Source organism: Canis lupus, chromosome 32 (genome assembly GCF_011100685.1).
Source record: "Canis lupus familiaris isolate Mischka breed German Shepherd chromosome 32, alternate assembly UU_Cfam_GSD_1.0, whole genome shotgun sequence".
Taxonomy (NCBI): Eukaryota; Metazoa; Chordata; class Mammalia; order Carnivora; family Canidae; genus Canis; species Canis lupus.
This window is the reverse complement of record NC_049253.1, coordinates 33,901,653-33,917,306: the sequence shown is the minus strand read 5'-3', so window position 1 is coordinate 33,917,306 and position 15,654 is coordinate 33,901,653. Positions and strand designations below refer to the sequence as shown.

At 43.9% G+C, this 15,654-nt stretch overlaps 1 protein-coding gene across 2 annotated transcripts in view; it reads right to left on the bottom strand.

Annotated features, from left to right (window-relative positions):
* RASGEF1B (RasGEF domain family member 1B) overlaps nucleotides 1–4,587 on the bottom strand; it is a 550,412-nt gene extending 545,825 nt beyond the window's left edge. The window contains exon 1 of one of the 2 annotated variants that reach the window (XM_038582293.1): nucleotides 4,455–4,587. In XM_038582293.1, coding sequence (XP_038438221.1) covers nucleotides 4,455–4,523 — 69 coding nt within the window. In that variant the 5' untranslated portion in view covers nucleotides 4,524–4,587. The remainder of the gene's footprint in view (nucleotides 1–4,454) is intronic. The other variant, XM_038582294.1, reaches the window with a different exon arrangement.
* Between the last annotated feature and the right edge of the window lie 11,067 nt (nucleotides 4,588–15,654).

The following is a 15,654-nucleotide window of genomic DNA, read 5'->3' as shown; positions in this document are numbered from 1 at the left end:
TTTAATAGATGAATTGGGGGCGGGAGTGGGGGGGCGGAACACTCCAGGCAGAGCAACAGCTCAGCAGCAAGAGGACATGATGGAGAAATGGCGTAGACCAAAGTTGCCGGAGTACTAGGAGGATAGTCAGAGGAAGGAAAGACCGGACAAGAAATTCAGGTAGTGAGCACACTGTCAAGGGGAACTGCTTTCCCTGCTGCATCTGCATGCAAAGGCAAAGCACCAAAGAATTGGGGGTATATAAATGGACACTGAGTTGAGTTGGGCTATTAAGGAAAATTACTTGGGCAATGGTCCAAAAGATCGAGTGGAGGAGGCAGCAATCAGAGGCGAGGAAAAGATCAGCTAAGTCAGCACAGCTGGCTGGCCAAGCACTATGGAATCGGAAGTAAATCCTCTCAGATCCGATCCATAGTAGGGAGTAACCTTGCACAATTCCGGTAATGACCCTGAGCCCTGGCTCCCTCACTTCCAAAACAGAGATGACAATACAACTTAACCTCATAATGTCATTGGGGAATAAAACAGGACAACATGCAGGAAATGCTTCCTAAGTGGAAGCTATCCGTCAAGGTTCATGGTGATTGAACTTGAATCTTTCCCTTCACAATTCCTCTGAGTTCAATCAGCCTTTGATTGAACATTTCCAGGAGTAAGGTGCTCACACCATCCCAACAGTAACACCATGAAGGGGAAAGAACGAAAGAATGCAGGTGTTTACCTTTCCTATTTCCAAAGAGAAAGAGTATAGCTAGGAATAAAGCTGAGATAGAAAACAAAAAACAAAACACCACATACCAAGTAACCATAATTGAAGAAGGGAGATGAACTTTGAGATCCTCACTCTAACACATGTCGCTAGAGTGACCTTAACCAAACTACTTAACCTCTGTAAACCTCGATTCTCTCGTCTGTAAAGCATGGTTGTTGATACCTATATCATGAACCTATCGGGAACATAGCTGAGATTGTAGATGCTCTGCCCTTAAAACAATGCCTATCAGAGTAGACAATCATGACAGTTATTGTAAGGCCAGATGTGTTCTGCTCAATGGATGTGGCCCCTGAAAGGTGCCCCTCCAGGTTAGATAACAAAGGATGGCAGCATTAAAAATGCAGGTTTGCAGACTGAGGGAAGGGGATCCAGTAGGAGAAAAAGTAGTCACCTCTGACTGTATAATTCTCCGCTTTTTTCTGCTCTGAAACCAGACCCCATCACTGACTATCAGGAAGGCACAATACAAAGCGACACTGAGGCTGAGATGGGAGACAGGTTCATAATATGGCAAAGCTGACAGGGTCAGGAATGGACATCAGGGCCAGACATCCATTCACCTAAGCATATGGGACACATGTAAGTAGGACCTGCTAGGTCTGAAACCACCACTGTACTCTTAGAATGTCCTACCTCTATAGCCATCAGAACATACAGAAAGCCCACTCTTTCCGCAGAAGCTCTGCCTTGGTGAGGCACAAACATTATTTCAAAAATCTAGCCCAGTGCTCCCGGCACCACCGTGACTGAGATAAACTTATTACCCTTTTATTTTTTCTTGAAATTTTAAAATTGTCTCTCAAAGACTTAGTTCATAAACTTAAATACTAAGACAACGTAAAGGGGAGATTAGCAAAATGATCATGAAGACACTGTGTTTCAAATGCACACCATCTGTCCTTAGCCTCTGAAGATGACACAGCAAGGTACACACTGGACCTGTTTTCCAACACCAGTGACTTTCTGCCCCTTTGTTCTCCATAACCTGTCACCCGTTCTCCCTTGTCACACAACAGCAAACACACAAGGGGTCCTGTCGGGATTCAGTACTCTTGCAGGCAGAAATCTGTTTGCAAACCAAACTGGCCGGTATAGGAAGAAACCACATTGTTGGCCTCCTCCTAACCAAAATGAGACTAAAGGCCATTCATTATGAAAACATCCATCTCTTCTCTTGATCTCCCTGCAACTAAAGGTAGCCTCCAAAGTTAGAATTAGAGCATTTGGTGGAAATGAAAGGCTGCCTAAAATTTCTCATGTCCTATCACTTTCACTTTTAGGAAATGAATATTTAGAAAGGTTTAAGAATATCTTTCTTACACATTTCTTTCCCTCCCAAATATAGAGAGCTCATTTATGAATAAGAATGTGTTGCCTGAGAAGAAAGCAACCTCAAAACACATTCCTGACTCAGTTATTCATCTCTTTGGGCAGATTTTCCCCTATAGGTAGGGATGGCATGATCTCTTAACTCTTCCAGCAACACTGATTAAAAGCGATACCTGATGGGGTGATTCAAGTCAACAATAAATCAATCATCTGTAGAAAGGAGAAAGCAGAGATTATCGTAGCTCCTGCCCCCATTTGGGTAGAAAAGAACACAAAGCAAGATATATGGAGTTATCGAGGACTGAGGGAATTGCCTTTCCCAGAAGCTCTTCAAAGACAAAACAGCTACTCATTTTCTTAATTGTCTAAGTAAGTCTCTGTCTACTTTTTAAGCTGCCCTCCAAGCAATGATTGAGAGCCAATAATTCTAAGAAATCAAGGTGGGGCATCCATTGGCTGGAAGACCAAACAGACCGGAATATACAACCAAAAGACAGTACATACAACAAAATTGCTTGTGGGTCGACAACTTAAAAACAAAAATCCAGGGGAGGGGACGCCTGGGTGGCTCAGCGGTTAAGAGTCTGCCTTCAGCCCAGGGTATGATCCTGGACTCTAGGTATGGAGTCCCACGTCGGGCTCCCTGCTTGGAGCCTGCTTCTCCCTCCGCCTATGTCTCTGCCTCTTTCCTTCTGTGTCTCTCATGAATAAATAAATTAAAATCTTAAAAAAAAAAAAAAAAATCCAGGGGAGCCTGGCTGGTTGGCTCCGTTGTGGAACATGCGACTCTTGATGTTCTGGGTATGAGTTTGAACCTCATGTTGGGTATAGGGATTACTTAAAAATAAAATCTTTTAAAAAATAAGTTAGTTAAAATGAAAATCCAAATACAATGAAGACAAAGTCAGAGAGAAAAGCAATTTTAAAGGAGCATCTCACCTCTCTGAAATGACCCCCAAGTGCTACCAAACATTTACATCACAGAGAAGGAGGTGGGCAGAGATGTAACATGCCAAAGGAGACAGCTGATTTTAGCTGCAGACCTGGAAAACTTTACTTTTTCAGACTTTTCATGATTTTTTTTTTTTAGATTTCAGGCCACCAAGCACCCAGGCAGGCATTTCAGTCTGGTTTCTCCCAGTCTGCTCCTGTTTTCCCAGCTGCTCTTGATCACTTACTATTGAGATCTCCCTGCTTAAAAACCGATTTGTCACACAACAGACGTTCCGCGTTGGGCAACTGGAGCTCTAAAATCAAAGCAATGTGACCACAGGACCTCAGAGGGTACGAACACCGACAATGCCAAAGGGGAGAAGAGGTTCACTGCAGCCAGGGAAGCATGTGAGTGTGCAGCCTGAAGATCTGCCTTGCTGAAGGACCAGCTCTCACACCCATGAGAGAAGACCCCAAATTCTGCTTTCCCTGGCCGGTCCGGAAACTGCAGAGAGGGCTGAGGTGGCTTCCTCCAGTAGCCCTGAGGCTGGCAGGAAGGGTCGTCAGGCCCTGGGACTCCGCAAGGAGCGCCCGCCGAGCACACAGCGCTGGTTAACCTGGCCGTCACAGCTGTGGCCTCTGCTCTGCTGGGTAGATAGAGACAAAGGACATACTGTTCCCGCTGTAGGCCTAAGGGGAAGGGGGTGCCTGTGCACAGTGTGGAGCTCCCTCCTGAGCAGCCAGTATGGGTTTCCACGGTTCCCCTCCGCAGGACAAGCCAGCCAGCCTTCCCAGAAGTGATGCCCTGCAGAGATGCTTACAGCAGCACCACTGCCACCTCGGGCAGGTGTGAGCAATTAGATGTCCCTGCCTTCAGAGCTGCCATGTGTTCACCTGATTTGGCAAATCCCACGTTAACCCTTCTCCTCCCCAGCGTACCTCACCCACCCAAGAAATGAGTTAACTTCGCGGAGTTTGCAGTGTGCTGGAGGTCGGGGGGAGGGAAGAAGCCTTCTGACCTAAAGATCTTTACTGTTAACTTCCCCCCACCAGCACCCCCCAAGATTAAAAGGGGGCGAGGGTGGGAAATGCAGCAGCAGAGAGGGGTGAGAGGATACTGCTCATCCTCAGACATTCCTGGCATTTCAGGTAAAGAGCAACTCGCAAAAGTCAGTCCAGATTGACAAAAAAAAAAAAAAAAAAAAAAAACGTGCTCGCCTGTCGACCTGTCAACTACGGAAGGCAACACCGGGCTCGCCGAGGTCCCGGGCTTGGGGTCTGCTCCCCGCCCCCCTCGCCCCGCGCGGGCCGGACGGAGGCGCCAGGCGGGCAGGTGAGCCCGCGCACCCTCGCGCTCACCGGGGACCCCAGGGCGGCGCTCGGGGCTCGCGGCCGCGGGGACACGCCCTCCACCTACCTCCAACACCGCAGAGGCGCCCTTGCTCGGCAGCGCGCAGCCCAGCAGCTCGGCCAGAAACTTTGCCATAGACCAGCGCGGAGGCGGGGCCCTCCCGCAGCGCCCGAGCGGCCGCCCGGCTCGCGCTCAGCCCTCGGGCGGGCGAGGCGGGGCCCCGGGGCGGGGCGGGGGCGGGGGGCCGGGGGCGGGGCGAGCGCGCCGGGGGTCCCGCCGACTGTCACCACGACCGCGGCCGGGGAAGGGCCCCGCGAGGGGGTGCGGGAGGGCCAACGGCCCCGCAGCCCCGAGCCGCGCGCGGCCAAGGCCACGCCCGCGACTCCGCCGGGCCCGACAGCGCGGGGGAGGCGGGCCGGGGGCGCCCCCAGTACCCCGCTTCCCCCTCCCGGGCGCGAACCGAGACCCGAACCAGGGCTGCCGCCAGCCCGCCCTCCCGGGAAGGAAAAGGCTCCAGAGCCTGGGAGGAGGGACTCCCGCTCCTCTCCTCACATCCACCCCCGTCGTTGAAGGGAGCAGGCACAGGTGCGCCCCAGAAGGGGAAGGGCGCACTGCGTAGGCACAGGGGCTGGGCCAGGTGAGCTCCGTAGTCACAGTCACGGCCCTCCCGAAGGATGGTCAAGCCAGGAGACAGACACACACAGCTGTGGCCCCGTTTCTCTTTCCAAACCTATAAGGCCTGTCTTGTTAAAAAGGAAGATGCTTTTAGGACACAAGACCTATGTACATCTCAAACTTTGGAACTTTGGCGTACCTAAGAATAACCTGCTGCAGACCTTGTTTTTTGTTGTTGTTGTTTTTAATTTTTATTTATTTATGATAGTCACAGAGAGAGAGAGAGAAAGAGGCAGAGACACAGGCAGAGGGAGAAGCAGGCTCCATGCACCGGGAGCCCGACGTGGGATTCGATCCCGGGTCTCCAGGATCGCGCCCTGGGCCAAAGGCAGGCGCCAAACCGCTCGGCCACCCAGGGATCCCAAGACCTTGTTTAAAATCAGAAGCCCTGGGCCCCAACTCCCAGTGTTTCTGATTCAGACGGTTTGGGACAACCCCAGGATCCGCTTTTTTTATTAGGCACCCCGGGAGATCCCGATGCGGGTGGTGCCCAGCATCAATCTGGAGAAACATTGCCCTACCTTGTCAAATCCAGAAGTCAGAGCATACAAGACCTGTAAAAGCATTAGACAGGCCAGAGACAGAGACCCTCAAGAAAGTTTGTCAAATCACCTAATTTTATTATGCAAGGAAACAGAGCTGGAAAAGTTTGTATTACCTCACCAGAGCCGTGGTATTAGAGACACTCCAGGCATTATAGAAGCACTCTGTAAATCTTGCTCGACTGAATGAATAGAAGAAGACGGATAGCCGGATGGATGGTGATGCATAGCTCGGTCTAGATTTCCTGATTTACATTCCAGAATTCTAGTTGGCACGGCAGAGTCACTGTGAATTCAGGAAATAAAGATGGGAAGGAAAGGTGTTATACTAAATAAGCTGGAATTTATCAGCTCAGTGCTTCTCCAACTTTTTCAGTCAAATATTTTTCACAATAGGGGATCCCTGGGTGGCTCAGAGGTTTGGCGCCTGCCTTTGGCCCAGGGCGCGATCCTGGAGTCCCGGGATCGAGTCCCACATTGGGCTCCTGGCATGGAGCCTGCTTCTCCCTCCTCCTGTGTGTGTGTCTCTCTCTCTGTGTCTGTCATAAATAAATAAATAAATCTTAAAAAATATTTTTCACAATAAAGAGATGATCAAAAACAAATTTTTTATGGAATCTCTGGTTTTATCTTTTTTCATTTTGCCGTATGAAATATTCAATTTCGTTACAATCTAAAAAGGCCTACTCCTATAAGTAAAATGAACACTTCAAGTACTCTATCTTTATCCAGAACCCACTAGCATAGCACTAACTAATCCCCATCAGTGAAATCAAGAATGTGGCAGCTCGATGCCCATGCACTACACTAAAAAGAAAAGAGAAGGGAAACTAATATGCACTGAGTACCTCCAAATGTTTTAGGCACTGTGTCACTGGGCTAGAGGATGGGCTCTGCTGATAGACTACTAAATCTCATTTATGATATTTAATAGCTGTGAGTCTTCGAACGAGTGACTTCTCTGTGCTTTGGTTTGGGCATTGCAAGTCAGGCAAATAATAAAGGTAGCTACTGCATGTGGTTTGTATTTGTTTCCCATTGCTGTCACAACTTAGCGTCTTAAACCAATACCCAGTTATTATGTCATAGTTCTGTGGGTAGGCTCAACTGGGTTGTGTGTGTAGGATCTCATAAGGCTAAAATCCATACACAGCCAGCTAGGCTCTTATCTGGACACCCTGAGAAGAATCCACTTCCAAACCCAGTTCCTGGCAGCTGTAGGTCTGAGGTCCTTGCTTCCTGGTTGGTTGTCAGCCCAGCCCGTCCTCTGCTCCTGGAGAATACCCAGGCTTTTCACGTGACCTCTTCCATCTTTAAAGCAGCAATTGAGTTGAGCCCTTCTCACACTTTGAATCTCTCTAACTTCTTTTGCCAATGGCCAGAGAAGACTTTTTGCTTTAAAGGGGCTCATATGATTATATGATTATAATATCCAGGCCCACCTATATAATCTTCCTGTCTTCAGGTCAACTGAGCAGTCAGTCATGTAATCACACCTTCAAAGTCCCTTTCGCTGCATCAACTAACATGATCACAGAAGTAACAGCAGAAGTGAAGGTCATGAAAGCTATCTAGAATTCAACTTACCACAGATTATTTTGAAGAATAAGTAAATGTTTGCATTTTAAACCCTTAGAATAATGTTTTATTTCATTATACTTACAGTAAGAACTCAATAAAGGTTAGCTGTTATTTTTTTTTTCTGACCATAGCACTACATTTGATTGTCATTACAACTCTGTATTATTTTAAGGGATTACACCAAGAATCAAAAAGTTTGTCCATGTTGGTGAAGATGTGGAGAAAAAGAAACCCGTGTGCACTGCTAGTGGTAATGTAAATTGGTGCAGCTTCTATGGAAAACAGTATATAGGTTCCTTAAAAAAATAAAAATACCATATGACCAAGTATTGGGTATTTACCCAAAGAAAATAAAACACCAATTCAAAAAAATATATGCACCCCTACATTTATTGCAGGATTATTTACAATAGCCAAGATACAGAAGCAATCAAGTGTCCATTAATAGCTGAATAGATAATGTGAAACACACAGTAGAATATTACCCAGCCATAAAAAAGGATAAGACCTTGCCATTTGGGACAACATGGACAGACCCTAGAGGGTATTACACTAAGTAAAATGAGTCAGACAGAGAAAAACAAATATCATATTATTTCACTTATATGTGCAATCTAAAAAAAAATGAGTGAACAAAAAGCACAAATAAGTCAACAACAAAGAGGATGACAAAATGAGTAAAAGGGAGTGGGAGGTAAAGGCTTCCAGTTTTGGAATGAATAAGTCATGGGAATAGGGATGCCTGGGTGGCTCAACAGTTGGGAGCTTGCCTTCCGCCCAGGTCATGATCCCAGAACCCGGGATCGAGTCCCACATCAGGCTTCCTGTGGGGAGCCTGCTTCTCCCTCTGCCTATGTCTCCACCTCTCTCTCTCTCTCTCTCTCTGTCTTTCATGAATAAATAAATAAATCTTTTTTTTTAAAAGTCATGGGAATAAAAGGCACAGCATAGAGAGTATAGTCAATGGTATTAAAATAGTGTAACATGGTGACAGATGGCAGCTCACTTGTTAGGCACAGCATAACATATAGACATGTCAAATCACTGTGTTGTACACAAGAAACTAATGTAGCATTGTGTGTCAACTATACTTGAATTAAAAAAGACAGCCTGTCCAATACCACATGACCAGTTAATAGCAGAGACAGGAATCAAGCCTAGCACAGCCGCCAATCAAGTCTGTGCTTTTGCTATTACGTGATAGTACATCATAGAAAGCTGGCAAAGGACAGGGACTATTCATCTGGGGATGGAGGGCTTGAGGAAGAGTGTGGCAATAATTAGTGGCAGAAGGAATATTTACAGATATAGTCAGTTGCTGAACGTGAGTTCTTTATGGTCTAGGTGCAAGGGAAGCTATACTAAATTTTAAAAGTCTTTCACTGAACTGATGATTTTTAGTGAGCAGAGGCATTTTGTTGTGAAGATATTCATCTTAAAGTGCTATAAATTTCACTGTGGGTCTAGATTCATTCCTTTGATGAACTCTTCCTCTGCATGCCACCTCCCTCCCCTCTGCCATGTTGCATCTTGCAGTCTCAAGAGGAAATAAATATTTCTGAAGAGCAGTCCCACTGACCCCATCTTGATAACAAGAGCATTGTCCAGATTTTCTCCAGGGCCTACTCAGGCCTGAATCACTACCACACCTATTTTCTGCTGTCTCCCTAGCTACCTAGCTAGTAGCATAATGGCAGACACCCAGGGGGAAAAAAAAAGAAAAAAAAGCAAGTAAATAAATTACTATCATCTCTGCTCCCCCACCCCCCTTTTAGGACCTTGTTCACTAAAAGTTATTCATACACTTTGACTCAGTATTTCTATTTCTAGAATTTATCCTAAAACATAGGGAATCACTCAAAGAGTATTGCATTTAAAATTGTTTCATATCTATAGAGGTAAGGGTCTTTTTTACTGACATAGGTTATCATGGCTAAAAGAGCAGGACTGGAGTTGACCTGCCAGAGGTTGAACTCTGGCTCTGACAAGTACCAGGTTCTGATTATGGGCAAGCCACTTTGATTCTGTAACCCTCCATTTCCTTATCTGGAAAGTAAGGATGATAACACCTACCTCATAAGAATTTAGTTACTACTATTATACTAACTTATTAGAATGCTGATATTAACATACCTTCATATAATTAATGGTTCTACGTAGTGTCACCATAAGCATCTTTACCACAAGCATTTTTGCTGCATAATCCAGTACCCATAAGGCAATACTGCCATAAAAGATAAAAATCATTAAAAATAAAAAAGGGGGTATTCACTAAAAAGAAATAAGGAAACATGAAAAAGAATAACAAAATTAAAAAGACTTCATTGCAAAATACAAAATATTTGAATACATTCAAAATGTATAGTATAGATTCATGGAGACACTGTGCAAATAATTGATTTTACTTTGTGGATTATACCTAAGCACTTTCTTCAAAGTATTTCATTCATAGTATTACACATTTTTTTTTTTTTGCTTGTTAATTCATCTTCTCATTCAGCATCACATTCTTTCCTTATTTGCTAAAATTTCTTCCTTCATTGAGAGACATATTACTTTCTAAATACTAGGATGCACATTGTAATTGAGCCTTGTATCACAGTGTTTGTTTGTTCTTGGCATACTGTCACATGTCTGCTGACAGACGCTCCAAAATTCTATGGTAAATGTGGGTTCAAAACCCTGCACACCGTATAGACCGTTATGAAGGCTAAAGTTTATATAATATAAAAATTATAGTACTGTGTCAATGGAGAAATCAAATCAAACTGTCAGTCAGTTATTTTTTTATCTTTTACGGCAAAATTGCCTTCTGGCCAATTAGTTATATGGCAAAAAAAAAATGTTTTCCGTGAACATGCTAACAGCAAAGATGTCTACAGCAAAAAGGTTTACAGCAAAAATTCCAGATACGATAATTAATATACTAAATAAGTACCCAGCCAATAGTTAGTAATAAATGTTCACTATTAGAAGAGTCACAATTAATGATACATCCTCAATCCTGGCCCATAGCCTGGCACCCTATACTCAATAACAATTGATTGAATGAATAGATGGATGGACAAATAAATGAGCAAAGATACTTGTTGCAACATCATAAAGCCAAAATTTCTAAATCTTCTAACATCTAACAATGGGAGATTGGTTTGATATACTATGGTTCATAAATACAGTCAGCATAAAGTATATTTTAAAGAATATTCACTGACCTAGAAAATGTCCTTTATATAGTGTTTGTGGGGGACAGCATACAATTTGTGTCGTATATGCTAACTTTGTAAAATGTTTCCATGCATATGTCAGAAGAAAACAAGAAGAGATATACCAAAAGGCAATAATAGTTCTTTCAGGGTGACAGAATAATAGATGACTTTTATTTTCTTTCTTCTTTATACATTCCTGAATTTTCTATTCTTTGCAGTGAACCTGAGCACAACAACCATTCTAATACTTTTTAAAATCTCATCATGAAGAACTTGGACATTTAAAAAAATGTTGAGTTAATCTTAACTGATTTAAGATTTTATCCCTTTAGGGACACCTAGGTGGCTCAGTGGTTGGGCATCTGTCTTCAGGAGCCCCGGGATCGAGTCCCACATCGGGCTCCCTGCGTGGAGCCTGTTTCTCCCTCTGCCCCTCTCTCTTTGTGTCACTCATGAATAAATAAATAAAATCTTTGAAGGAAAAAAAGATCTTATCCCTTTAATAAAACATTCGCAATAGACCGATTAACACAGCTAAATATACTACACCGTAAGAAATCTGTTTGTGAAGAGGCTTTACTAAATATCATCCAAAATTCAATTTTAAAGACACTCACCTTTATTGTAAGAGCTAACACTCCAGTTATCATTAATAGCCATGACCCTGAGAATGGCAATGTCATAAGCAGCACATATTACCAGTTTTTACAGCTTACCTATTTCCTCTTCTCATTTAGTTTAGAAACTAATGTCAAAGTTGAGGGGCACCTGGATGGCTCAGTTGATTAAGCACTGGACTCTGGATTTCTGCTCAGATCATGCTCAAGGTGGTGGGATTGAGTCCTGCACCAGGCCCCACACTCAGTGCAGAGTCTGCTTGGGATTTTCTCTCCCTCTCCTTCTGCCTCTCCCCCCACTTGTGCTCTAAATAAATAAACAAATAAAACCTTGTTTTTTTTAAAGAAGAAAAAAACTAATGTAGAAGTTGAAGAATAAAGCTCTGGAAATAGTCATTTGCCCAGGGTAAGTAATAATGTATGCCTGCCAACCCATAAAGAATACTACTTTTTGCATTGACGAATGAATAGATAAAGAAAATGTGATACACACACACACACACACACATACACACACAGAGAAGAATATTATTCAGCCATAAAAAGAATGAAATTTTGCCATTTGTGACAACATGGATGGACCTTGAGGTCATTATGCTAAGTGAAATAAGACAGAGGAAGACAAATACTGTGTGATCCACATACATGTGGAATCTTAAAGAAAACAAACAAACCAACCGTAAAACTGAAGCTCATAGGTACACACAACACATTGGTGGTTGCCAGAGGCCATGGGGGGAGTAGTTGGCAAAATGGTGAAGGGTGGGAGCCTGGGTGGCTCAGTCAGTTGAGCAACTGACTCTTGATTTCAGATCAGGTTGCGATCTCAGGGTTGTGAGATCCAGCCCTGTGTCAGGCTCTGCACTCAGGGTATGGAGTCTGTTTGGGATTCTCCCCCTTTCCCATGGCCTCTCCCCCTCCAAATAAATAAATAAAATCTTTTTTAAAAAATGATGAAGGGGGGCAGCCCCTGTGGCCCAGCGGTTTAGCGCCACCTTCGGCCTGGGGTGTGATCCTGGAGGCCTGGGATCGAGTCCCACATCGGGCTCCCTGCATGGAGGTTCCTTCTCCCTTTGCCTGTGTCACTGCCTGTGTCACTGCCTCTGTGTGTGTGTGTGTGTGTGTGTGTGTGTGTGTGTGTGTGTCTCATGAATAAATAAATAAATATCTTTTAAAAAATTATGAAGGGAGTCAAAATATACAAACTTCCAGCTATAAAGGAAATAAGTCATGAGAATGTAATGTACAGTATGGCAACTATGGTTGATAATACTGTACTGAATAATTGAAAGTTGCTACAAGAGTAAATCTTAAAAGTTCTCATCACAAGGAAAAAAATTCTGAACCTAGTGTGGTGACAGATGTTAACTAGACCTACTGTGGGGATCATTTTGCAGTATAGACAAATATCAAATCATTATGTTGTTACATCTGAAACCAATATAATGTTGCATGTCAGCTACACCTCAATAAAAAATAATAACAATAAAAGAAGGAATACTACTTAAATTTACCCCGCTTCCTTCATGGTTCTCAGAGAGATCTGGTATTGCAGTTACTGTAAACATTGTGCTTCGGAATAGTCAAAAAATAGAGCAGTCTGCTTAATCAACTATTCTAATTATCATCGATGCAACACATGAATTACCACTTTTCAAAAAATTAGGCTGTCATAAATTGTAATTAACACTGAAACTCTACTGAAGGTTTCATAATTCTTTGATGATGCAGAAGGCACTTCAGTGTCTCTCAGGGTGTCAGGCTCACCAGCATAAAAATCATTTATCCCAGTAGGAAGGATGAGGGGAGATGCTGGCTAATAGGAATTTTCAGTCGAGAGAAATGCAAGTAAGCCAGGTTTCACTGTGTTTACAAGGCTGAATGAATGTCTGTCGAGCTCTTTAAGCACCTCCTGAGAAAGGCGCTCTCTATTTGTCTGAGATGTTATAATTATAATTCCACAGGAATACAATGGTAACATTCTATTTTGCAACAAAGAAAATTAGATTACAAGTTTTCCTACAATCCTCCCTCCTCCCACTAAGACCACACACCGTACAGAGTTACAATGGTGCCAATTACAACATCTTTTCATGCACTGTATGCTCCTTGGCTTTTGATGATCTGAATGGATTTCATACCAAATAGCAGCTACTGGCAGCAATCAAAACAGTTTGGAGGAAAATAGTCCCATCCTCTGTGTTCAAGTACTGCTATTGATTTAAACTTCATATTTGCCTCACTTTTCTTGGTACAACAAGCAAGCATGTGGCTTCTGTCTGGGCCCCCATTCTGCTTACCAAGAAGAAGGGGAAGGAAAGCTGGATACATTCTAGGCCTTGTCCATCACCAGTTGCTAGAAGCCCACTTCCATCTAAGAGAGAGTGTTTCTAAGAATTTAGTCCAATCCACCACATCCCCCTCCCCTCACTCCACTTTACAGAATCAGAAGCACAGAGAAGTTAAGGCTTTTTCCCCAGTTTACAAAGCTAGTGTATTGGTAGAGCAGGGCCCAGATTCTAAGTGTCCTGAGAGCCCACAGTTCCACGGAGTCATTTCCTCAGTGCCCATGTGTGAGATTCCACATCTTCTCTAAATCACGCTAGGGAAGAGATTTTGCCTGAAAAATAGCCCTATTCTTTGAGCTAGGTATAAAACAAAAGAGGACAAAAAGAAAGAGAGAGAAATGTTGTGATGGAGGCAGGGAGGGAAAAGAGCCCAGCATCATTCCCTTGAGGTATCATTCCCACATCACAGCCAAGCTTACTCTCTTGATACAGGAATTTGGGGTTTTGGTCCTAACACAGCTGCTCAGGTTTATTTATTTGAAAAGTTGTATAATGGGACTCTCTGAAAGAGTCTTTGAAGGATAATTTTTTTTTTTTTATGATAGTCACAGAGAGGGGGGGGAGCAGGCTCCATGCACTGGGAGCCCAACGTGGGACTCGATCCCGGGTCTCCAGGATCACACCCTGGGCCAAAGGCAGGCGCTAAACCGCTGCACCACCCAGGGATCCCTCTTTGAAGGATAATTGAAGCTGATGGCCAGAGGCTCTCTAATGGGCTAAGAAATACTCTGACCCTCCCAGCCCTGCTCCAGCTGTCCGGGATAGGAGGGAGATATATTCTAACATGGGAAAGATTAAAGCTTTAGGTCAATATAATTGGCCGATGCTCAACACCAATGGAAGTTAGTCTGTCTAAGGGGTTAAGTCATTCAGTGTGATATCAATCAGCTTCCAGCACAGCCCAGCAGGGAACTTTTATTAAGACTCTCGAGAGAGGTACAGCCTGGAGAAATAGAATCAATAAATGGGAAAGTTGCAATATTATAGGTGAGACAAGAAACTAAGAGAGAAAGCTATACTTCCCCCCCAGTTTGAGGCTTAATATAAGAGTCACTGTGCTTATGGGAAAGGGTCTGGCTCCTCATGGTGCCAGTGACAGTGGGAATGCCTCGGTCAACACCAATGACAATGAGAGGACTGATAATACATAACAATGACAAAACTCACAGTGGCATTAAGGCTACACCATACCCTTAGGAACCATTCCACTCAAGGGTAGAAAACCAAAGTTCACCTCAGAAAAAAGCGGGTATCAATATGGAGCTCTGGGTGCCAAGTACATCAATGGGTAACAGTTTAAGTAGGACTGTAGCTTACACTAGGCAGAGGAACACCAGGGCCAGGACCATAGCACCACCCAGGAAGCAAAAGTGGCTACAAATAATGGAGCAGAGAAAAGGAGCCAGCACTAAAAAGCAGAGCTACAGGGATAGAACCAAACATGTGACAGCCTGGATCCTCCATGGGAAGGAATCCTCCATGGGATCAGCCAGAAAGCTAAAGATTCAAAGGATTCACCCAAAGGGGCTTGAGGTAAATGCTATTTTGGCATTTACCCATCCTACCTGTGTGGCCCAGATGAAAGACAGCTGGGACAAGGGGATGGAGAGGCTGCTTCAGCTCTAACTATCCACACAGACCCAGATTTGCTCTGCATTAGACACTCAGCAAGATTAAAGAGTTCTGGACAAGGTCACCCCTCAGGCTCCATCAGTCCCACAACCAATTCAAAAATGACTTAAAGTCAGACCAGATCTATAGCAGCCACATACTTAAACCGGGCAGAGATGTGTTCCAGACATCTTCCACAGCCAAGGAACACAAGTCATGATGCCGAATCCACCATCCATTTTTCTCTATCCTTTGTGTCTGGGCTAATGACAATAACAATGGCCAACGTGGTACTATGTGAGAGGCACTATGCTACGCTCTTTGCATATAGTATATTTTTTTTTTTTTGTTTTTGTTTTTCCAATTAGCTAGTAACTTTGCATATAGTATATTTTTATATTTGATCATTTTATCAACTCTTCCGAGGAACACAATCATAATCCCTACTTTATAAATAAGGAAAATACAGCACAGAGATGTTTATTATCTTCCCAAGGTCACATAGCTAGAAAGAGATGGAGCCCAGCCAGGCATCCAGGCAGTCCTCCAGAGCCCAACCTTCCCCTACATCCATCCCATCATTAGACTAGAAGAGCAGCAAGGGATTAGGCTCTTTCAGCTCCCCCGTAGGGAAAACTGAATATGAAATGAGTTTAAAGAGGAAGCAGTTTTTAAATATATACTGC